This window comes from Salvelinus namaycush, chromosome 1 (assembly GCF_016432855.1).
Source record: "Salvelinus namaycush isolate Seneca chromosome 1, SaNama_1.0, whole genome shotgun sequence".
Classification (NCBI taxonomy): domain Eukaryota; kingdom Metazoa; phylum Chordata; class Actinopteri; order Salmoniformes; family Salmonidae; genus Salvelinus; species Salvelinus namaycush.
This window is the reverse complement of record NC_052307.1, coordinates 3,310,274-3,336,591: the sequence shown is the minus strand read 5'-3', so window position 1 is coordinate 3,336,591 and position 26,318 is coordinate 3,310,274. Positions and strand designations below refer to the sequence as shown.

The window sequence follows — 26,318 nt, the reverse complement described above, 5'->3', positions numbered from 1 at the left end:
GTTAGTACACTCACCTGGGCTATATTGGTACAATCACCTGGGCTATATGGGTTAGTACACTCACCTGGGCTATATGGTTAGTACACTACACCTGGGCTATATGGTTAGTACACTCACCTGGGCTATATGGTTAGTAACACACCTGGGCTATATGGTTAGTACACTCACCTGGGCTATAGTGGTTAGTACACTCACCTGGGCTATATGGTTAGTACACTCACCTGGGCTATATGGTTAGTACACTCACCTGGGCTATATGGTTAGTACACCACCTGGGCTATATGGTTAGTACACTCACCTGGGCTATATGGTTAGTACACTCACCTGGGCTATATGGTTAGTACACTCACCTGGGCTATATGGTTAGTACACTCACCTGGGCTATATGGTTAGTACACTCACCTGGGCTATATGGTTAGTACACTCACCTGGGCTATATGGTTAGTACACTCACATGGGCTATATGGTTAGTACACTCACCTGGGCTATATGGTTAGTACACTCACCTGGGCTATATGGTTAGTACACTCACCTGGGCTATATGGTTAGTACACTCACCTGGGCTATATGGTTAGTACACTCACCTGGGCTATATGGTTAGTACACTCACCTGGGCTATATGGTTAGTACACTCACCTGGGCTATATGGTTAGTACACTCACCTGGGCTATATGGTTAGTACACTCACCTGGGCTATATGGTTAGTACACTCACCTGGGCTATATGGTTAGTACACTCACCTGGGCTATATGGTTAGTACACTCACCTGGGCTATATGGTTAGTACACTCACCTGGGCTATATGGTTAGTACACTCACCTGGGCTATATGGTTAGTACACTCACCTGGCTATATGGTTAGTACACTCACCTGGGTTATATGGTTAGTACACTCACCTGGGCTATATGGTTAGTACACTCACCTGGGCTATATGGTTAGTACACTCACCTGGGTATATGGTTAGTACACTCACCTGGGCTATATGGTTAGTACACTCACCTGGGCTATATGGTTAGTACACTCACCTGGGCTATATGGTTAGTACACTCACCTGGGCTATATGGTTAGTACACTCACCTGGGCTATATGGTTAGTACACTCACCTGGGCTATATGGTTAGTACACTCACCTGGGCTATATGGTTAGTACACTCACCTGGGTTATATGGTTAGTACACTCACCTGGGCTATATGGTTAGTACACTCACCTGGGCTATATGGTTAGTACACTCACCTGGGCTATATGGTTAGTACACTCACCTGGGCTATATGGTTAGTACACTCACCTGGGTTATATGGTTAGTACACTCACCTGGGCTATATGGTTAGTACACTCACCTGGGCTATATGGTTAGTACACTCACCTGGGCTATATGGTTAGTACACTCACCTGGGCTATATGGTTAGTACACTCACCTGGGCTATATGGTTAGTACACTCACCTGGGCTATATGGTTAGTACACTCACCTGGGCTATATGGTTAGTACACTCACCTGGGCTATATGGTTAGTACACTCACCTGGGCTATATGGTTAGTACACTCACCTGGGCTATATGGTTAGTACACTCACCTGGGCTATATGGTTAGTACACTCACCTGGGCTATATGGTTAGTACACTCACCTGGGCTATATGGTTAGTACACTCACCTGGGCTATATGGTTAGTACACTCACCTGGGCTATATGGTTAGTACACTCACCTGGGCTATATGGTTAGTACACTCACCTGGGCTATATGGTTAGTACACTCACCTGGGCTATATGGTTAGTACACTCACCTGGGCTATATGGTTAGTACACTCACCTGGGCTATATGGTTAGTACACTCACCTGGGCTATATGGTTAGTACACTCACCTGGGCTATATGGTTAGTACACTCACCTGGGCTATATGGTTAGTACACTCACCTGGGCTATATGGTTAGTACACTCACCTGGGCTATATGGTTAGTACACTCACCTGGGCTATATGGTTAGTACACTCACCTGGGCTATATGGTTAGTACACTCACCTGGGCTATATGGTTAGTACACTCACCTGGGCTATATGGTTAGTACACTCACCTGGGCTATATGGTTAGTACACTCACCTGGGCTATATGGTTAGTACACTCACCTGGGCTATATGGTTAGTACACTCACCTGGGCTATATGGTTAGTACACTCACCTGGGCTATATGGTTAGTACACTCACCTGGGCTATATGGTTAGTACACTCACCTGGGCTATATGGTTAGTACACTCACCTGGGCTATATGGTAGTACACTCACCTGGGCTATATGGTTAGTACACTCACCTGGGCTATATGGTTAGTACACTCACCTGGGCTATATGGTTAGTACACTCACCTGGGCTATATGGTTAGTACACTCACCTGGGCTATATGGTTAGTACACTCACCTGGGCTATATGGTTAGTACACTCACCTGGGCTATATGGTTAGTACACTCACCTGGGCTATATGGTTAGTACACTCACCTGGGCTATATGGTTAGTACACTCACCTGGGCTATATGGTTAGTACACTCACCTGGGCTATATGGTTAGTACACTCACCTGGGCTATATGGTTAGTACACTCACCTGGGCTATATGGTTAGTACACTCACCTGGGCTATATGGTTAGTACACTCACCTGGGCTATATGGTTAGTACACTCACCTGGGCTATATGGTTAGTACACTCACCTGGGCTATATGGTTAGTACACTCACCTGGGCTATATGGTTAGTACACTCACCTGGGCTATATGGTTAGTACACTCACCTGGGCTATATGGTTAGTACACTCACCTGGGCTATATGGTTAGTACACTCACCTGGGCTATATGGTTAGTACACTCACCTGGGCTATATGGTTAGTACACTCACCTGGGCTATATGGTTAGTACACTCACCTGGGCTATATGGTTAGTACACTCACCTGGGCTATATGGTTAGTACACTCACCTGGGCTATATGGTTAGTACACTCACCTGGGCTATATGGTTAGTACACTCACCTGGGCTATATGGTTAGTACACTCACCTGGGCTATATGGTTAGTACACTCACCTGGGCTATATGGTTAGTACACTCACCTGGGCTATATGGTTAGTACACTCACCTGGGCTATATGGTTAGTACACTCACCTGGGCTATATGGTTAGTACACTCACCTGGGCTATATGGTTAGTACACTCACCTGGGCTATATGGTTAGTACACTCACCTGGGCTATATGGTTAGTACACTCACCTGGGCTATATGGTTAGTACACTCACCTGGGCTATATGGTTAGTACACTCACCTGGGCTATATGGTTAGTACACTCACCTGGGCTATATGGTTAGTACACTCACCTGGGCTATATGGTTAGTACACTCACCTGGGCTATATGGTTAGTACACTCACCTGGGCTATATGGTTAGTACACTCACCTGGGCTATATGGTTAGTACACTCACCTGGGCTATATGGTTAGTACACTCACCTGGGCTATATGGTTAGTACACTCACCTGGGCTATATGGTTAGTACACTCACCTGGGCTATATGGTTAGTACACTCACCTGGGCTATATGGTTAGTACACTCACCTGGGTTATATGGTTAGTACACTCACCTGGGCTATATGGTTAGTACACTCACCTGGGCTATATGGTTAGTACACTCACCTGGGCTATATGGTTAGTACACTCACCTGGGCTATATGGTTAGTACACTCACCTGGGCTATATGGTTAGTACACTGACCTGGGCTATACGGTTAGTACACTCACCTGGGCTATATGGTTAGTACACTCACCTGGGTTATATGGTTAGTACACTCACCTGGGCTATATGGTTAGTACACTCACCTGGGTTATATGGTTAGTACACTCACCTGGGCTATATGGTTAGTACACTCACCTGGGCTATATGGTTAGTACACTCACCTGGGCTATATGGTTAGTACACTCACCTGGGCTATATGGTTAGTACACTCACCTGGGCTTATATGGGTTAGTACTCACCTGGGCTATATGGTTAGTACACTCACCTGGGCTATATGGTTAGTACACTCACCTGGGCTATATGGTTAGTACACTCACCTGGGCTATATGGTTAGTACACTCACCTGGGCTATATGGTTAGTACACTCACCTGGGCTATATGGTTAGTACACTCACCTGGGCTATATGGTTAGTACACTCACCTGGGCTATATGGTTAGTACACTCACCTGGGCTATACGGTTAGTACACTCACCTGGGCTATATGGTTAGTACACTCACCTGGGCTATATGGTTAGTACACTCACCTGGGCTATACGGTTAGTACACTCACCTGGGCTATATGGTTAGTACACTCACCTGGGCTATATGGTTAGTACACTCACCTGGGCTATACGGTTAGTACACTCACCTGGGCTATATGGTTAGTACACTCACCTGGGTTATATGGTTAGTACACTCACCTGGGCTATATGGTTAGTACACTCACCTGGGCTATATGGTTAGTACACTCACCTGGGCTATATGGTTAGTACACTCACCTGGGCTATATGGTTAGTACACTCACCTGGGCTATATGGTTAGTACACTCACCTGGGCTATATGGTTAGTACACTCACCTGGGCTATATGGTTAGTACACTCACCTGGGCTATATGGTTAGTACACTCACCTGGGCTATATGGTTAGTACACACTCACCTGGGATATATGGTTAGTACACTCACCTGGGCTATATGGTTAGTACACACACCTGGGTTAAATGGTTAGTACACACTCACCTGGGCTATATGGTTAGTACACTCACCTGGGTTATATGGTTAGTACACTCACCTGGGATATATGGTTAGTACACTCACCTGGGATATATGGTTAGTACACTCACCTGGGCTATATGGTTAGTACACTCACCTGGGCTATATGGTTAGTACACTCACCTGGGCTATATGGTTAGTACACTCACCTGGGCTATATGGTTAGTACACTCACCTGGGCTATATGGTTAGTACACTCACCTGGGTTATATGGTTAGTACACTCACATGGGCTATATGGTTAGTACACTCACCTGGGTTATATGGTTAGTACACTCACCTGGGCTATATGGTTAGTACACTCACCTGGGTTATATGGTTAGTACACTCACCTGGGCTATATGGTTAGTACACTCACCTGGGCTATATGGTTAGTACACTCACCTGGGCTATATGGTTAGTACACTCACCTGGGCTATATGGTTAGTACACTCACCTGGGCTATATGGTTAGTACACTCACCTGGGCTATATGGTTAGTACACTCACCTGGGCTATATGGTTAGTACACTCACCTGGGCTATATGGTCAGTACACTCACCTGGGCTATATGGTTAGTACACTCACCTGGGTTATATGGTTAGTACACTCACCTGGGCTATATTGTTAGTACACTCACCTGGGCTATATGGTTAGTACACTCACCTGGGCTATATGGTTAGTACACTCACCTGGGCTATATGGTTAGTACACTCACCTGGGCTATATGGTCAGTACACTCACCTGGGCTATATGGTTAGTACACTCACCTGGGCTATACGGTTAGTACACTCACCTGGGCTATATGGTTAGTACACTCACCTGGGCTATATGGTTAGTACACTCACCTGGGCTATACGGTTAGTACACTCACCTGGGCTATATGGTTAGTACACTCACCTGGGCTATATGGTTAGTACACTCACCTGGGCTATACGGTTAGTACACTCACCTGGGCTATATGGTTAGTACACTCACCTGGGTTATATGGTTAGTACACTCACCTGGGCTATATGGTTAGTACACTCACCTGGGCTATATGGTTAGTACACTCACCTGGGCTATATGGTTAGTAAGGGAACTCCCCCCTCAATTGTACAAAATAACATGGCAACTTATTGGCACCGAGCGGACCATATACACAATGGGATTGTGTGGGATTTCACATTACATCCGGCGCTGTTTCGTCCAAAGTTGATGGCAAATGCCATATTGTAAATGAGCTGTGTAACACCCCAAAAATCCTATAGTGGGCGAGTGTTTTCTATCTAAATTTTTCATAGGCCTTTTGTAACGCAAGTCAAGACCCAAGAGTAAAATTTTGAGATTTTGAAAGTTTTGGCAAAAACTTATAACCCCCTTAAAAAATTGCTTTCTGGACCTTTTTTCGAAATTCTTTCGAGTTTTATGTCAATTACACATGTGTAAGAACTGTATGAAAATACTTTTGTCAAATTTTATTAACATAATTTTTTGTACATTTTTATTTGGACTTAAGGAATTTGTTTTGTGCATTTGGAATGTGATTTCATAGGAAGTCAAAAGTCAAAAGTCAAAATGTCAAAAATTTGGAAAAAACGTATCACCCCCTTTAAAAAAGTGCTTTCTGGACCGTTTTTCGAAATTCTTTCAATTTTTATGTCAATTACACATGTGTAAGAACTGTATGAAAATACTTTTGTCAAATTTTATTAACATAATTTTTAGGACATTTTTATTTGGACTTAAGGAATTTGTTTTGTGCATTTGGAATGTGATTTCATAGGAAGTCAAAAGTCATAAGTCAAAAATGTCAAAAATTTGGAAAAAACATATCACCCCCTTTAAAAAAGTGCTTTCTGGACCGTTTTTCGAAATTCTTTCGAGTTTTATGTCAATTACACATGTGTAAGAACTGTATGAAAGTACTTTAGTCACATTTTATTATCATAATTTTTTATAAATGTTTACTTGTACTTAAGGAATATGTTTTGTGCATTTGGAATGTGATTTCATAGGAAGTAAAAAATGTCAAAAATTTGGAAAAAACGTATCACCCCCTTCATAGTCGAAAATAACTTCTTTTTTTAAAGGCCAAAATGAAGCATTTAAAACTGTATTGAAAATCGTGTGTGGTAACCCAAAACATGAAACAGAATATTTTTTGACTTTTTTTGAAAACCTCCATAAATCACTCAGGCCAGCACCCATTGATTTTTGCCCGTAGTATAGTGCTCCCAGAGCGGGTATGGAAGTCTGGATCCCCCCTAAAAGCATTTAAGGCTCTGTGTGTCTTTAAGCACCATACTTTTTCATTCCATCCTTGCTGTGTGTGTCTGTGTGTGTGTGTGTGAGCTTTTCTTTGACATCTGATTAGAGAAATGACTGATTTACACTTCATGAGGGTTGCCTAATCACACACTTAAAGTTTTGGAAAGATCTGACTTTTTTAACCCTTTGAAACAGCACCTATGACCCCATTTTAAGGCACTTCCGGTTGGCACAGGAAGCTATAAGTAAACACCTATCCTGATCGGGGTATGCTTTTACAGAATCCTGAGTTTTAAGTCTATACGTTAAGAACTGACTGATTTACACAGGGTTGAATGCAGTATATATCACAAACTGCTGGTTGGGTAAAACACTTTTAGGGTGATTTTATCACTTCCGGTTGCTCCAGGAAGCTTAGAATCAACACAGGTAGACCTCATAGTGGCTTGATGGATTGTCATTGAAGACAGGTTCATAAGACATTCATAACCCACATAGGGTTTATTTAAAGAATGCACGTTACATTTGCATATGATTCAACAGTGAAAAACATCACATCATATTGCAAACATAACACACTGTTGAATCATATTGCAAACACACACTGTTATATTTGCAATATGATGTGGTGAATCATATTGCAAACATAACACACAGTGTTACATTTGTAATATGATGTGTTGAATCATATTGCAAACATAACACACAGTGTTACATTTGCAATATGATGTGTTGAATCATATTGCAAATGTAACGTGCATTCTTTAAATACTTTAGAAATACAAAATTGAACGTCCTGATGACCTCAGGATGGCCGGGCAGTGTTAGTGGTTCCTCTCCATCGCTCGTTGCGTGGAAATTTCATCATGTCGATTTTGGTGATGGTACCCCCCCGTTGAAACATATTGCAAATGCACAAAAGTCAACTAGCAAGTCAGTGTCCATCAGTCAATTGGATATTGTCAGACACCAAACTGATACCATCTGACACTAAACTCACTTTTTCCAACTCCTTTAGAAGCCAACTATAACATATTTCAGAGCAGGCCCAAAATTCACAGCGCCTTCCATTTAAACCATAATAAAACAAATAATACGTAGTTATGTTCTAGCTGCGGGTCCAGTTCTCACATTATGTTTAGCCCTATGTGAGGCGACCTCGAATCCCAAGTTTCGGCTCGATAGGTCATTCGGTGCCCGAGCAATACCTTAATTGGTGCTGAAAATCCACTTTTTTCATTGCCTTGCTATGGGGTCCTTGAATGAGCAATCAAACAGGCTCGTTGGGGTCTGACTCTATGGGCCGAGCCGGTTTCAATGCACCTAGTCTTGAGACTCTGGGACTTTTCTAAATGTTGTCAGTTTCGTTGAGCTGAAAATGAATTGAAAACATAGCAAATACACGAGGCTGTTTATCGGTCTGAGAACCTTCTAGAGCCACATAACTCACCATGCACAATCAACCTGAGGTCTAGAACAGGTTTCCAAAGTTTCAGAACTCTAGGTCTGACGGTTCTTTAAAAGTTGGAACAAAAGTAACTACCACAGGCACTGTCTGCCTCTTAGCCCCTCAGGGTGTCCCTCCATCATTTCTGTTTGGGTGTGTAAATTTTTCTTTGAAATCTGATGGGACTAATGACTGATTTACAGTTCAGGAGGGTTGCCTAATCACAAATATGAAGTTTTGGAAAGATTTGACTTTTTTAACCCTTCAAAACAGCACATTTGACACCAATTATGGCACTTCCGGTTGGCACAGGAAGCTGTAAGTAAACACATATACTCACTGGAGTATGCTGTTACAGAATCCTGAGTTTTAAGTCTATATGTTAAAAATTGACTGATTTACATAGGGCTGAATGCACTATTTCTCTCAAATTGCAGGGTGCCTATTGCAAACACTTTTAGGGTGATTTTAACCACTTCCGGTTGCTCCAGGAAGCTTAGAATCGACACAGGTAGACCTCATGGTGGCCTAATGGACTGTCATCAAAGACAGGTTCATAAGACATTCATAACCCACATAGGCTTCAGGTTGAATTTAGAGGAGCAGTCAATGTATTCCTATGGGGCGAAATGTCATTGTAAAATGTTTGATGTAAACGCCTTCTTTTAACTGTGAAGGGTTAATGGCACAAGGTCAAGGTTAGGCTTGCACAAATCGGGAGGACCTTAGGATTGTTCCTGAGGTGAAATTGTGCTTCTAACCTTAACGGTTCTCTCTCTGTGTCCCAAAAGCAAATGAAATTGACATTGAGGTCAAAAGGTCATTTGTGTCCGTTCTCTTGTAACGGTCGCTGCGCTCAGACCGAGCGAGCTACGGTCAAGCGGGGCATCCCGTTGAACTCGGCACGGCCTGGAGAATATGGTGATGTCATTTTAGTGGTGATTTCAGAATGCTATTTTGGTGCATTCATGGAAGGCGCTGTGAATTTTGGGCCTGCTCTGAAATATGTGATAGTTGGCTTCTAAAGGAGTTGTAAAAAGTGAGTTTGGAGTCAGATGGTATCAGTCTGGTGTCTGAAAATATCCAATTGACTGATGGACACTTGCTAGTTGACTTTTGTTGACACTTGCTAGTTGACTTGCTAGTCGACTTTTGTACATTTGCAATATGTTTCAACGGGGAGGTACCATGAGGAAAAAGCGACATGATGAAATTTCACGCAACGAGCGTTGGAGAGGAACCACTATCACTGCCCGGCCATCCTGAGGTCATCAGGACGTTGACTTTTGTATTTCTAAAGTATTTAAAGAATGCACGTTACATTTGCAATATGATTCAACATCACATCATATTGCAAATGTAACGTGCATTTGCAATATGATGTGATGTTGAATCATATTGCAAATGTAACGTACATTCTCTTAAATACTTTAGAAATGCAAAAGTCAACGGTCTGATGACCTCAGGATGGCCGGGCAGTGATAGTGGTTCCTCTCCATCGCTCGTTTCGTGAAATTTCATCATGTCGCTTTTTCCTCATGGTACCTCCCCGTTGAAACATATTGCAAATGTACAAAAGTCAACGAGCAAGTCAGTGTCCATCAGTCAAATAGATATTTTCAGACACCAAACTGATACCATCTGACTCCAAACTCACTTTTTCCAACTCCTTTAGATGCCAACTATAACATATTTCAGAGCAGGCCCAAAATTCACAGCGCCTTCTATTTAAACCATAATAAAACAAATAATACGTAGTTATGTTCTAGCTGCGGGTCCAGTTCACACATTATGTTTAGCCCTATGTGAAGCGACCTCGAATCCCAAGTTTCGGCTCGATAGGTCATTCGGTGCCCGAGCAAAACCCTAATTGGTGCTGAAATTCCACTTTTTTCATTGCCTTGCTACGGGGTCCTTGAATGAGCAATCAAACAGGCTCGTTGGGGTCTGTCTCTATGGGCCGAGCCGGTTTCAACGCACCTAGTCTTGAGACTCTGGGACTTTTCTAAAGGTCGTCCGTTTCGTTGAGGTCAAAATGAATTGAAAACATGGCAAATACACGAGGCTTTTTATCGATCCGAGAACCTTCTAGAGTCATATAATTCACCGTGCACAATCGACCTGAGGTCTAGAACAGGTTTGTAAAATTTCAGAACTCTAGGTCTGACGGTTCTTTAAAAGTTGGAACAAAAGTAACTACTGCAGGCACTGTCTGCCTCTTAGCCCCTCAGTGTGTCCCTCCATCATTTCTGTGTCGGTGTGTATTTTTATTTTTTTTAATCTGATGGGATGAAGGACTGATTTACAGTTCATGAGGGTTGTCTATTCACATATATGAAGTTTTGGAAAGATTTGACATTTTTAACCCTTCGAAACAGCCCATTTGACACCAGTTATGGCACTTCCGTTTGTCACAGGAAGCTATAAATAAACACATATCATCACTGGAGTAGGCTGTTACAGAATCCTGAGTTTTAAGTCTGTATGTTAAAAAATGACTGATTTACATAGGGCTGAATGCACTATTTCTCTCAAACTGCAGGTTGGCTATGGCAAACACTTTTAGGGTGATTTAACCACTTCTGGTTGCTCCAGGAAGCTTAGAATCGACACAGGTAGACCTCATGGTGGCCTGATGGACTGACATCAAAGACAGGTTCATAAGACATTCATAACCCACATAGGCTTCAGGTTGAATTGAGAGGTGCAGTCAATGTATTCCTATGGGGCGATATGTCATTGTAAATTGTTTGATGTAAACACCAGCTTTTAACTGTTAAGGGTTAATGCCACAAGGTCAAGGTTAGGCTTGCACAGATCGGGAGGACCTTAGGATTGTTCCTGAGGTGAAATTGTGCTTCTAACCTTAACGGTTCTCTCTCTGTCTCCCAAAAGCAAATAAAATTGACATTGAGGTCAAAGGGTCATTCGTGTCCGTCTTCTTGTAACGGTCGCTGCGCTCAGACCGAGCGAGCTACGGTCAAGCGGGGCATCTCGTTGAACTCGGCACGGCCTGGAGATAATAGTAATGCCATTGCAGGCTTTGTGTGTCTTTAAGCACCGTACTTTTTCACTCCATCATAGCTTTTTGTGTGTGTGTGTTTGTGTGAGAGAGCTTTTCTTTGACATCTGTTGGGAGAAATGACTGATTACAGTTCATGAGGGTTGTCTAATCACACAAGTGAAGTTTTGAAAAGATCTGACCTTATTACCCTTCAAACCTGACCCTATGGCACCATTTTAAGGTACTTCCAGTTGACATAGGAAGCTGAAAGTGAACACATACCCTCCTTGGGGTAGGCTCTTATATAATATTGAGTTTTAAGTCTTTATGTTAAGAACTGACTTATTTAAAGAGGGTTAAATGAGTGTGTGTTATTTCATAAAATCATATAAAATCACAGGATTCTCGCAGAGCATCGAGACCCACTTTAAAAATGTACGTCTGAACACACTGCAACTGGATCTGTGATTTTTTTGAAAAAAAAATTCCTCTTTGTGAACATCACCAAACGGTCAATGTACATTTTCTCTTAAATTACGATAGATAAAATGCTGGTTCTTTTTTTCCTGACACCGTATGCTTATGTACTTTGACATGAAGCGGTCAAATTAGCACCCTACTTGCGTTTTAACCCTTTAATCCCAGAAAAATGGCCATAACTCAAAAAGCGCCGAGGTCTCGACGCCATCTCGTTCGGGGCCAACTGCCCATTACTCCAAACCTACGCTCGCCGAGTTTCGTCTTCGAAATATTTTCAGTTTAGGAGAAAAGGCCGCGCTCGTTTGCCACGTACTCGTGCGCTTGCAATATGATTTATTTTCCCCCTTGTGGGAATTTTCGAGAATGCGGAAAAAAGTCAAAAATTTGTCATTTTTATAAAACGGAAACCGAAAGTCCGAGACGTTTTTTGGGGTGACTTCCTGAAAGAGCTCTCCGCCGCCCACGGCCCGACGCCGTCCGCGATTTTCTGCGACGTCGCAAGACGTCAGGTAAGGGACCGTACATTTGCAATGGGACTTTCTTCACTAACCATACGGCTCCCGTCTCAGACTTCCCTTAGGTATGTACACTCACCTGGGCTATATGGTTAGTACACTCACCTGGGCTATATGGTTAGTACACTCACCTGGGCTATATGGTTAGTACACTCACCTGGGCTATATGGTTAGTACACACTCACCTGGGATATATGGTTAGTACACTCACCTGGGCTATATGGTTAGTACACACACCTGGGTTATATGGTTAGTACACACTCACTTGGGCTATATGGTTAGTACACTCACCTGGGTTATATGGTTAGTACACTCACCTGGGATATATGGTTAGTACACTCACCTGGGATATATGGTTAGTACACTCACCTGGGCTATATGGTTAGTAAACTCACCTGGGCTATATGGTTAGTACACTCACCTGGGCTATATGGTTAGTACACTCACCTGGGCTATATGGTTAGTACACTCACCTGGGCTATATGGTTAGTACACACACCTGGGCTATATGGTTAGTACACTCACCTGGGCTATATGGTTAGTACACTCACCTGGGCTATATGGTTAGTACACTCAGCTGGAATATATGGTTAGTACACTCACCTGGGCTATATGGTTAGTACACTCACCTGGGTTATATGGTTAGTACACACTCACCTGGGCTATATGGTTAGTACACTCACCTGGGCTATATGGTTAGTACACTCACCTGGGCTATATGGTTAGTACACTCACCTGGGCTATATGGTTAGTACACTCACCTGGGCTATATGGTTAGTACACACTCACCTGGGCTATATGGTTAGTACACTCACCTGGGCTATATGGTTAGTACACTCACCTGGGCTATATGGTTAGTACACTCACCTGGGCTATATGGTTAGTACACTCACCTGGGCTATATGGTTAGTACACTCACCTGGGCTTTATGGTTAGTACACTCACCTGGGCTATATGGTTAGTACACACTCACCTGGGCTATATGGTCAGTACACTCACCTGGGTTATATGGTTAGTACACTCACCTGGGCTATATGGTTAGTACACACACCTGGGCTATATAGTCAGTACACTCACCTGGGCTATATGGTTAGTACACACTCACCTGGGCTATATGGTTAGTACACTCACCTGGGCTATATGATTAGTACACACTCACCTGGGCTATATGGTTAGTACACTCACCTGGGTTATATGGTTAGTACACTCACCTGGGTTATATGGTTAGTACACACACCTGGGTTATATGGTCAGTGAGTTATTAGCCCATTTATAGGTAAGTATAGGTCAGCAATGGAGAGTGACTGCTTCCTACAAGAGCACACAACCTGCAGGCTGCCTTTGAAAAGCCACTCAGGAAAAAAGCTTGTTTTAATTAAAGGAGCAGTGTTGTATTTTGAGACAGGCTTAAATATGCAAATAAGGTAATAGACAGTGGGGTAGCCTACCTTGTCTAATTCTCTGTTTGGTTATAATAATTCATTTTATTAGTTAAAGTGGTTTCTTGCATCATAAAACACAATACAATGCATTTGTACAGTCTCCATGGTGTTACAGACCAAGTAAAACTAAAACATCATTCATTCATGTCAAGCCCTTCGTAATGTAAAAACGTTTTTTTTTAAGTCTCATGTAATATCGGCCTGCGTTGAACACCACATATAGGCTACCATGTGAAAATGTTATGTGATTTGCTTCTTTGGTTTTGTTGGTAGGCCTACATTATGCCCAAACAGCCACAATAGCCTTTTGTATACTGTCTGTTACTGCACGGGTGCATCCTCAGTGTTCACTGTAAAGGCACTGGTACATTCTCACAACATTCAAGTTTCCCGCAGCACAAGACCTCAAATTTTGCTCAGTGGCCCTAAAATATTTCAGGGAACATTGGTGATAGTGTGATATGAATTATGTGATCATATTTTTTTGCAGAGCGACACCTCTCCAGATGAGAAGATACGTATTCAGCTGGTGTCAGTTCCTATGTACGGCATCCTGACCAGGACAGGGTCAGACTCAGAGCAGGAGATGACACAGTACTCCTCTTTCACCATGGACGACATCAACAAACACCGGATCAGGTAGAGACATATACACTTTCACACACAAACAGAGAGACAGAGAGAGACAGAGAGAGACAGAGAGAGAGAGAGAGAGAGAGAGAGAGAGAGAGAGAGAGAGAGAGAGAGAGAGAGAGAGAGAGAGAGAGAGAGAGAGAGAGAGAGAGAGAGAGAGAGAGAGAGAGAGAGAGAGAGAGAGAGAGAGAGAGAGAGAGAGAGAGAGAGAGAGAGAGAGAGAGAGAGAGAGAGAGAGAGAGAGAGAGAGATCAACAAACACAGGATCAGGTAAGAGACATCTGAAACTAACCGGTACATCTAAGTAATCTAAAGTAGCTTCCTGTTTCCTTTTCCCCTCATCTGCACTGATCTGTAAGAGTCCGGACAGGTTCAAATGTAAATTCTGTTGTGCACTTCTTCAGATGAAGGAGATGGAGATCCACTTTGGACCGTTATGATGTAGTGAAAGCCTTCTAATAATAATCTCACATTCTTGGAATCCATTCCTACCAGGCTCCTCTGTTGTTATTGCAGGAATTATTGAGACGATATGTCCTCTGCCGGGGTAGATATTTATTTCTATCTCATTTAGATTTAAGCGACCCAGGTTATTTAATTGAGAACAATTCTCATTTAGGTCTGCAGTAACGATCTAGCCGAGAGTCTTCGGTAAAAGTAATGGCTTCTTCTTTCCATCACTCCTTAGAGTGTAACTGCTAAAAAAAACATCAATATTCTCCCTCTGAGGGCTGTGTAAAATCCTGGCTACAAATTAGAAACGGTAGAAAAATATTTATTGTGTTTAAGTGACGATATATGGGATACGGCTAAGCTCAATTAGCAAGTCTAATTAGCGAACGTTAAATACAAACCACATGCGAGACTCACGCCCGCACGCACGCGCACACACACACATACACATACACACACACACACACACACACAAACGCAACGGTCTTCTGAGAGGTGTCAAAATGTAAAAACCATTATCTCAAAAATGTGCTTCTGATTAACTTTACTGCTACTAATTAGCCTCGATGGCGGTTATAATATCAGAGAAACATCTCTGGGGTTGTGTTTAAATCACCTGTATTAGCTTGGCAGACTGACGCTCTGTGCAGTACAACATGCAGATGGGATGTTGCTCTGTTTTATTGTAGAGGACTAGAAAATATGATAGTTAATTCAGGTAACTTTCGCGAGTTATTAAAGGGCTTATTAGGTTTTTATAGTGGTGTTTTTTTGCGACGGGAGAATTCAGAGGATATTTAGATGTATTTAGTACCTTTCGGGAGATTATGGAGGTCTTGTGTAAAATGTTATATTAGTGTGAGGGGAATCACTAATCTATTCCCCCATTGGTCATCAAATCAAATCAAATGTTATTAGTCACATCCGCCGAATACAACAGGTTCAATACAATCTCACCTTACAGTGAAATGTTTACTTACGAGCCCCTAACCGACAGTGCAGTTTCAAAAAATTCAGATAAGAATAAAAGATTAAAGTAACAAGTAATTAAAGAGAAGCAGTGAAAAAAATAACAATATATACAGGGGGGTGCCGGTACAGAGTCAATGTACGGGGACACCGGTTAGTATGTACATGGGGCGGCAGGGTAGTCTAGTGGTTAGAGCGTTGGACTAGTAACCGAAAGGTTGCAAGTTCAAACCCCCGAGCTGACAAGGTCAAGATCTGTCGTTCTACCCCTGAACAGGCAGTTAACCCGCCGTCATTGAAAATAAGAATTTGTTCTAAACTGACTTTCCTAGTTAAATAAAGGTTAAATAAAAATGTACATGTTATGATGACTGTGCATAGATGACAACATAGAGTGGCAGTGGTGTGGAGAGGAGGGCAATGTGAATAGTCTGGGTAGCCATTTTACTAGATGTTCAGGAGTCTTATGGCTTGGGGGTAGAAGCTGTTTAGAAACCTCTTAGACTTGGTCATGATATAGACATAATTCAGACTATAAAATGTGATAAGATTATTTGGTAACACTTTAGTTAAAGGGCCAATGCGTTTTTTTAATCTCAAAATCAAATCCTTTCTGGGTAACAATGTACCTTACTGTGGTTGTTGTCAATTAAATCTCACATCCAAATCAAGTGTCATGGCCGTACTCCTCACAGTGGTTTCCTAAACCAGGGTTTGTTGATGGTCGACTCAGTGACATGACGTAGATGCAGAAGGTAAACAGAATACTGACTACAACTAAGAGTGTTGAAGCGTGATGCTCGACTGCTGTTTTGATCCCGCTACACTGCAGCAGTGTGAAGTCAACCCATGCACATGAGCAGATACTGTGTGAGTCCAGCATCTCTCTCATCTCAATATCTGTGGTGCTGCTCGTGGCGATGTCATTTTTCAACTGAGTCTTCCTTTAAAACGGTCAAAAAGAAACTAAAATTGCTTGTTAAAAAAATGTAAATGATCATGCTAGAATTTGTCTAGGACTGTCTGGGAGTGGGTTGGTAAAAACAGAACATTTTCTGTTATTGGCAGAGAGGTTTGGAACTCTCTTTCTTATTGGTCTATTAACTAATTTACCGCATGGTGATGTCACCAGGCAGGCCAAAACTCCATCCCACCAATACAGGCTGAAATTTCAAGCCGTCTTTTCAAACAGCTCTTATTACACTAAAAGGGTATTATCAAAATGATCCCAATTTCACAGTATTATTCCAACCTCATAGTGTGGAAATATACATAAAACACAGGGGGGAAAATCATGTTTTTGACTGCCCTGGGCCTTTAAATCCAACAGGTTTAATACATTATTACTTGTTATAAGCGCTTTGTAATGTATGAACCGTTTATAATGTTTTATAATCATCTTATATTATATGACCTCTTTCTATGTTGCAACTTTTCAACTGATAACAATAATGCACTGACAATGCACCGATAATGCAATAATTATGCAATGATAGTGCAATAATAATGCACTGATAATGCACATCTAAAACACTGTTAATGCACTAATAATGCACTGCTGAGGCACTGAGGATGCAATGATAATGTAATAATAATGTAATACTAATTCACTGTTAATGCACTGGCAATACACCAATAACACACTGATAATACACCAATAACACACTGATAATACACCAATAACGCACTGGTAATACACCGATAACGCACTGGTAATACACCAATAACACACTGATAATACACCAATAACGCACTGGTAATACACCAATAACACACTGGTAATACACCAATAACACACTGATAATACACCGATAACGCACTGGTAATACACCAATAACACACTGATAATACACCAATAACACACTGGTAATACACCAATAACACACTGGTAATACACCAATAACACACTGATAATACACCAATAACACACTGATAATACACCAATAACACACTGGTAATACACCAATAACACACTGGTAATACACCAATAATGCACTAACGATGCAATAATAATGCACTGCTAGAGCACCGATAATGCACTGTTAATACACTGATAATGCATTGTTAATGCACTAATAAAGCACCAATAATGCACTGATAGTGCACTGATAACCCAGAAGATGATACTATGCATCAGCTTAGACGTTAAAAAACCCAACTAATTATTATTGTTTTGGTTTGTTTTCCGTGAAGGCTATGTTTTCGGATTAACTTTGCGGAAACTTCCTTCCTGTTAGGTACATCACTTCCTTTGAGACAGGAAACCAACCAGTGACAGACATCTTCCATTTCATTGTTTACGACGGTGAAAACAATCGCCTTGACAACCAGATGTGTACCATCACCATCACCTCCAAGCAGACACAGCCTCCAATGGTCACTGTCCGCAGTGGCATTAAGGTACACACGCCTCCCAGGGCTCAGCTTGCTTAGAGACAGTTGCTATGGAGCAGAGATCGATGGTCGGCAGCAGATGAAGCAACACAAGGCAATATGTTTGATGCAACGCTCAGTCGACCAGTGTCTAACGCTGTGTGCTGCGTGTGTTTGTGCGTCCCTGTGTGCTTGCCTGCCTGCCTGCCTGCCTGTCTGCCTGTCTGCCTGTCTGACTGTCTGCCTGCCTGCCTGCCTGCCTGCCTGTCTGCCTGCCTGCTTGTCTGCCTGCTTGTCTGCCTGTCTACCTGTCTGCCTGTCTGCCTGTCTGCCTGCTTGTCTGCCTGTCTACCTGCCTGCCTGTCTGTCTGCTTGTCTGCCTGCTTGTTTGCCTGCTTGTCTGCCTGTCTGCCTGCTTGTCTGCCTGCTTGTCTGCCTGTCTGCCTGCCTGTCTGCCTGCTTGTCTGCCTGTCTGCCTGTCTGCCTGTCTGCCTGCTTGTTTGCCTGTCTGCCTGCTTGTTTGCCTGTCTGCCTGCTTGTCTGCCTGTCTGCCTGCTTGTCTGCCTGTCTGCTTGTCTGCCTGTCTGCCTGCTTGTCTGCCTGTCTGTCTGCTTGTCTGCCTGTCTGCCTGCTTGTCTGCCTGTCTGCCTGCTTGTCTGCCTGCTTGTCTGCCTGTCTGTCTGCTTGTCTGCCTGTCTGCCTGCCTGCCTGCCTGCTTGTCTGTCTGTCTGTCTGCCTGCCTGCCTGCCTGCCTGTCTGCCTGCTTGTTTGCCTGTCTGTCTGTCTGTCTGTCTGTCTGTCTGTCTGTCTGTCTGTGTGTGTGTGTGTGTGTGTGTGTGTGTGTGTGTGTGTGTGTGTGTGTGTGTGTGTGTGTGTATGAGTGTCTAACACCAGGGTTGTATAACATAACTTAAATAGTCAGTCGTCATCACTACCCGGTGCCGTGTTCATCGTGATGTGAAGGAGTCTTGCATTTTGACTGGTAATAGAATGGGGATGTCAGTTATATTCATTTTGACTGGTAATAGAATGGGGATGTCAGTTCTAGTCATTCTATTTCTATGGAATGTGGTCTATATTCAGAATCATACAGCTCAATAATGTTGACTGGCAGGATCAGATGTACTACATGCCAAATGAAGCTTGGGGTGGACGTTGCCCTTATGGGGACAGAACTAGGATCAGCGTTACCTTATAAAATCCTATCTGTAAAGATTAGATTGGAAAGGACTAAACTTACTTCAGATCAGTAGCTATTTAGGGGCTACTTCATACTATCCCTAGAAGCCCTCTCACCCCAATGTGAAATGTTATGCAAGTGTCTATGTTGTGTATTTCTAGGTCCAGGGAGGAGGACGAGTCCAGCTGTCAACCAATCACATCATTGTATCAGATCTGGACACACCCAACAAGGATCTGCTGGTTTGGATGATCAGCGTGCCCAAATATGGCTTCATTGAGAACACAATAGGACGAGGTGTGTGTGTGTGTGTGTGTGTGTGTGTGTGTGTGTGTGTGTGTGTGTGTGTGTGTGTGTGTGTGTGTGTGTGTGTGTGTGTGTGTGGGGGGGGGGGGGGGGGGGGGGGAGGGGGGGGGGATTGAATAATGTCCCGAGTGACTCTGTGGTCTACAGCACTGCATCTCAGCGGAAGAGGCGTCACTACAGTCCCTGGTTCCAATCAATCAATCTAATGTATTTATACAGCCCTTCTTACATCAGCTGATATCTCAAAGTGCTGTACAGAAACCCAGCCTAAAACCCCAAACAGCAAGCAATGCAGGTGTAGAAGCACGGTGGCTAGGAAAAACTCCCTAGAAAGGCCAAAACCGAGGAAGAAACCTAGAGAGGAACCAGGCTATGAGGTGTGGCCAGTCCTCTTCTGGCTGTGCCGGGTGGAGATTATAACAGAACATGGCCAAGATGTTCAATTTAAAAAATATAAATATATTTCACCTTTATTTAACCAGGTAGGCCAGTTGATAACGAGTTCTCATTTACAACTGCGACCTGGCCAAGATAAAGCAAAGGAGTGTGACACAAACAACAACACAGAGTTACACATGGAATAAACAAAACATACAGTCAATAACACAATAGGAAAAAAAAGTATATGTACAGTGTGTGCAAATGAGGTAAGATAAGGGAGGTAAGGCAATAAATAGGCCTTGGTGGCGAAATAATTACAATTTAGCAATTAAACACTCATGTGCAGAAGCTGAATGTGCAAGTAGAGATACTGGAGTGCAAGGTAGTAAAATATATGAGTCTCCAGCTTCAGTGATTTTTGCAATTCATTTGTCATTGGCAGCAGAGAACTGGAAAGAAAGGCGGCCAAATGTGGAATTGGCTTTGGGGGTGACCAGTGAAATATACCTGCTGGAGCGTGTGCTACGGGTGGGTGCTGCTATGGTGACCAGTGAGCTGAGATAAGGCAGGGCTTTACCTAGCAGAGACTTATAGATGACCTGGAGCCAGTGGGTTTGGCGACGAATATGAAGCGAGGGCCAGCCAACGAGAGCATACAGGTCGCGGTGGAGGGTAGTATATGGGGCTTTGGTGACAAAACGGATGGCACCGTGATAGACTGCATCCAATGTGCTGAGTAGAGTATTGGAAGCTATTTTGTAGATGACATTGCTGAAGTTGACGCTCGGTAGGATAGTCAGTTTTATGAGGGTATGTTTGGCAGCATGAGTGAAGGAGACTTTGTTGCGAAATAGGAAGCGGATTCTAGATTCATTTTGGATTGGAGATGCTTAATGTGAGTCGAAGGAGAGTTTACAGTCTAACCAGACACCTAGGTATTTGTAGATGTCCACATATTCTAAGTCAGAACTGCCAAGAGTAGTGATGCTGGACGGGCGGGCAGGTGCGGACAGCTATCGGTTGAAGAGCATGCATTTAGTTTTACTTGCATTTAAGAGCAGTTGGAGGCCACGGAAGGAGAGTTGTATGGCATTGAAGCTTGTCTGGAGGTTAGTTAACACAGTGTCCAAAGAAGGGCCAGATGTATAGAGAATGTTATCGTCTGCGTAGAGGTGGATGAGAGAATCACCAGCAGCAAGAGCGACATCATTGATGTATACAGAGAAACGAGTTGGCCCGAGAATTGAACCCAATTTGACACACTGTACTCTGTCTGAGAAGTAGTTGGTGAACCAGGCGAGGCAGTCATTTGAAAAAGCAAAGGCTGTTGAGTCTGCCGATAAGAATGTGGTGATTGACAGAGTCGAAAGCCTTGGCCAGGTCTATGAATACAGCTGCACAGTATTGTCTTTTATCGATGGAGGTTATGATATCGTTTAGGGGCCTTGAGCGTGGCTGAGGTGCACCCATGACCAGCTCTGAAACCAGATTGCATAGCGGAGAAGGTACGGTGGGATTCGAAATGGACGGTGATCTGTTTGTTAACTTGGCTTTCGAAGACCTTAGAAAGGCAGGGTAGGATCGATATAGGTTTGTAGCAGTTTGGGTCTAGAGTGTCTCCCCCTTTGAAGAGGGGAATGACCACGGCAGATTTCCAATCTTTGGGAATCTCAGACGATACGAAAGGCTAGTAATAGGGGTTGCAACAATTTCGGCTGATAATTTTAGAAAGACAGGGTCCAGATTGTCTAGTCCTGCTGATTTGTAGGGGTACGATTTTTCAGCTCTTTCAGAACATCAGCTATCTGTATGTCACGCTCTGACCATGGAGAGCCCTTGGTATAGTAGGTTAGGGCATGACTAGGGGGTGTTCTAGGTTAATTATTTCTATGTTGGTGCTCTTGGTATGGTTCCCAATTAGAGGCAGCTGAGGTTCGTTGTCTCTAATTGGGGATCATACTTAAAGGTGTCCCTGTTTCCACCTGCTGTGTGGGATATTGTTTTGAGTTAGTGCATGTAGCACCTCTGATGTCACAGTTCGTTGTTTGTTTCCTTTTGTTTGGAAGTTTCGCTTAAATAAATATGTGGAACTTCACGCTGCGCCTCTCCACACGACCGTGACACTGTATTTGGGTGAAGGAGAAATGGGGATGAAATTCTCAATTATCGTGGATTTATCGGTGGTGACAGTCTTTCCTAGCCTCAGTGCAGTGGGCAGCTGGGAGGAGGTGCTCTTATTCTCCATGGACTTTACTGTGTCCAAGACCTTTTTGGAGTTTGTGCTACAGGATGCAAATTTCCGTTTGAAAAAGCTAGCCTTTGCTTTCCTAACTGCCTGTGTATATTGGTTTCAGGAAATGTTCATAGGTGACCAGCAGGGTCAAATAAAAATAATCACAGTGGTTGTAGAGGGTGCAACAGGTCAGCACCTCAGGAGTAAATGTCAGTTGGCTTTTCATAGCCAATTATAAGGAGTATCTCTACCGCTCCTGCTGTCTCTAGAGAGTTGAAACCAGGTCTGGGACAGGTAGCACGTCCGGTGAACAGGACAGGGTTCCATAGCCGCAGGCAGAACAGTTGAAACTGGAGCAGCAGCACGGCCAGGTGGACTGGGGACAGCAAGGAGTCATCATGCCAGGTAGTCCTGAGGCATGGTCCTAGGGCTCAGGTCCTCCGAGAGAGAGAGAGAAAGAAAGAAAGAAAAAGAGAGAATTAGAGAGAGCATACTTCAATTAACACAGGTCACCGAATAAGACAGGAGAAATACTCCAGATATAACAGACTGACCCTAGCCCCCCGACACATAAACAACTGCAGCATAGATACTAGAGGCTGAGACAGGAGGGGTCGGGAGACACTCTTGGGCCAGACTGCACTCAATCATAGGACCTACTGAAGAGATGAGTCTTCAATATAGACTTAAAGGTTGAGACCGATTCTGCGTCTCTCACATGGATAGGTAGACCATTCCATAAAAATGGAGCTCAATAGGAGAAAGCCCTGCCTCCAGCTGTTTTCTTAGAAATTCTAGGGACAGTAAGGAGGCCTGTGTCTTGTGACCGTAGCGTACGTGTAGGTATGTACGGCATGACCAAATTGGAAAGATAGGTAGGAGCAAGCCCATGTAATTCTTTGTAGGCGAGCAGTAAAACCTTGAAATCAGCCCTTGCCTTAACAGGAAGCCAGTATAGAGAGGCTAGCACTGGAGTAATATGATCCAGTTTTTTGGTTCTAGTCAAGATTCTAGCAGCCGTGTTTAGCACTAACTGAAATGTATTTAGTAAAGTAGAGTAGAGCATTGCAGTAGTCTAACCTAGAGGTGACAAAAGCATGGATGAATTTTTCTGCATAATTTTTGGACAGAAAGTTTCTGATTTTTGCAATGTTACGTAGATGGAAAAAAGCTGTCCTTGAAACAGTCTTGATATGTTCGTCAAAAGAGAGATCAGGGTCCAGAGTAACGCCGAGGTCCTTCACAGTTTTATTTGAGACGACTTTACAACCATCAAGATTAATTGTCAGATTCAACTTTGTTTCTTTGGACCTAGAACAAGCATCTCTGCTTTGTCCGAGTTTAAAAGTACAACATTTGCCGTCATCCACTCCCTTATGTCTGAAACACAGGCTTCCAGGGAGGGCAATTTTGGGGCTTCACCATGTTTCATCGAAATGTACAGCTGTGTGTCGTCCGCATAGCAGTGAAAGTTAACATTTTGTTTCCGAATGACATCACCAAGAGGTAAAATATATAGTGAAAACAATAGTGGTCCTAAAACGGAGCCTTGAGGAACACCGACATTTACAGTTGATTTGTCAGAGGACAAACCATCCACAGAGACAATCTGATATCTTTCCGACAGATAAGATCTAAACCAGACCAGAACTTGTCCATGTAGACCAATTTGGGTTTCCAATCTCTCCAAAAGAATGTGGTGATCGATGGTATCAAAAGCAGCACTAAGGTCTAGGAGCACGAGAACAGATGCAGAGCTTCGGTCTGACGCCCTTAAAAGGTAATTTACCACCTTCACAAGTGCAGTCTCAGTGCTATGATGGGGTCTAAAACCAGACTGAAGTGTTTCGTATACATTGTTTGTCTTCAGGAAGGCAGTGAGTTGCTGCGCAACAGCTTTTTATACAATTTTTGAGAGGAATGGGAGATTCAATATCGGAATCCCGCTGTATCACATCCGGCCGTGATTGGGAGTCCCATAGGGTGTCACCCAATTGGCCCAGCGTCGTCTGGGTTTAGCTGGGGCAGGCCATCATTGTAAATAAGAATTTGTTCTTAACTGACTTGCCAAGTTAAATAAAGGTAAAACAAATAAAAATAAATCAAATCTGTCCCATAAGGGGAAATTGTCCTAGGCAACGCAATGTAAATATATACAGAGGTACATGAATACAATACATAAATAGTACGTACACTACATATACACTACGTACACACTACATATACAGTAATACGCTACATATATACTACATATACAGTAATACACTACATATACACTACATACACACTACATATACAGTAATACACTACATATACAATTATACACTACATATACACTTAATATACACTACATATACAGTAATACGCTACATATACAATACTACACTACATATACACTACATACACACTACATATACAGTAATACACTACATATACAGTAATACACTACATATACAATTATACACTACATATACACTTAATATATGCTACATATACAATAATACACTACATATACACTACATACACACTACATATACAGTAATACACTACATATACAGTAATACACTACATATACACTTAATATACACTACATATACAGTAATACACTACATATACAATAATACACTACATATACACTACATACACACTACATATACAGTAATACACTACATATACAGTAATACACTACATATACAATTATACACTACATATACACTTAATATACACTACATATACAGTAATACGCTACATATACAATAATACACTACATATACACTACATACACACTACATATACAGTAATACACTACATATACAGTAATACACTACATATACAAGTATACACTACATATGCACTTAATATACACTACATATACAGTAATACGCTACATATACAATAATACACTACATATACACTACATACACACTACATATACAGTAATACACTACATATACAAGTATACACTACATATACACTTAATATACACTACATATACACTTAATATACACTACATATACAGTAATACGCTACATATACAATAATACACTACATATACACTACATACACACTACATATACAGTAATACACTACATATACAGTAATACACTACATATACAGTAATACACTACATATACAAGCATACCATATATTTTTTTAAACTGCATTGAGTTTAGGGGCTCGATTTTATTTTATTTGATATACACTACATATACAGTACATATATGGTAATACACTACATATGCAGAACATATACAGTAATACACTACATATACAATACATATCAGTACATATACAGTTATACACTACATATGCAGTAATACACTACATATACAATACATATCAGTACATATACAGTAATACACTACATATACAATACATATACAGTACATATATGGTAATACACTACATATGCAGAACATATACAGTAATACACTACATATACAATACATATCAGTACATATACAGTTATACACTACATATGCAGTAATACACTACATATACAATACATATCAGTACATATACAGTAATACACTACATATACAGTAATACACTACATATACAATACATATCAGTACATATACAGTAATACACTACATATACAATACATATCAGTACATATACAGTAATACACTACATATGCAGTACATATACAGTAATACAATACATATACAGTACATATACAGTACATAAACAGTACATATACAATACATATATAGTACATATACAATACATATCAGTACATATACAGTACATATACAGTACATATACAGTACATATACAGTACATATATAGTACATATACAATACATATACAGTACATATACAGTACATATACACTACAGATACAGTACATATACACTACAGATACAGTACATATACACTACATATACAGTACATA

The 26,318-nt window shown here is 42.1% G+C and overlaps 1 protein-coding gene across 1 annotated transcript in view; it reads left to right on the top strand.

Moving 5' to 3' along the window:
* The window catches only part of LOC120050083 (extracellular matrix protein FRAS1-like), a 99,958-nt gene that overhangs the window by 27,758 nt on the left and 45,882 nt on the right, over positions 1–26,318 (top strand). The window contains 3 exon segments of the mRNA XM_038996723.1: positions 14,384–14,532; positions 18,186–18,348; positions 19,663–19,804. Coding sequence (XP_038852651.1) covers positions 14,384–14,532; positions 18,186–18,348; positions 19,663–19,804 — 454 coding nt within the window.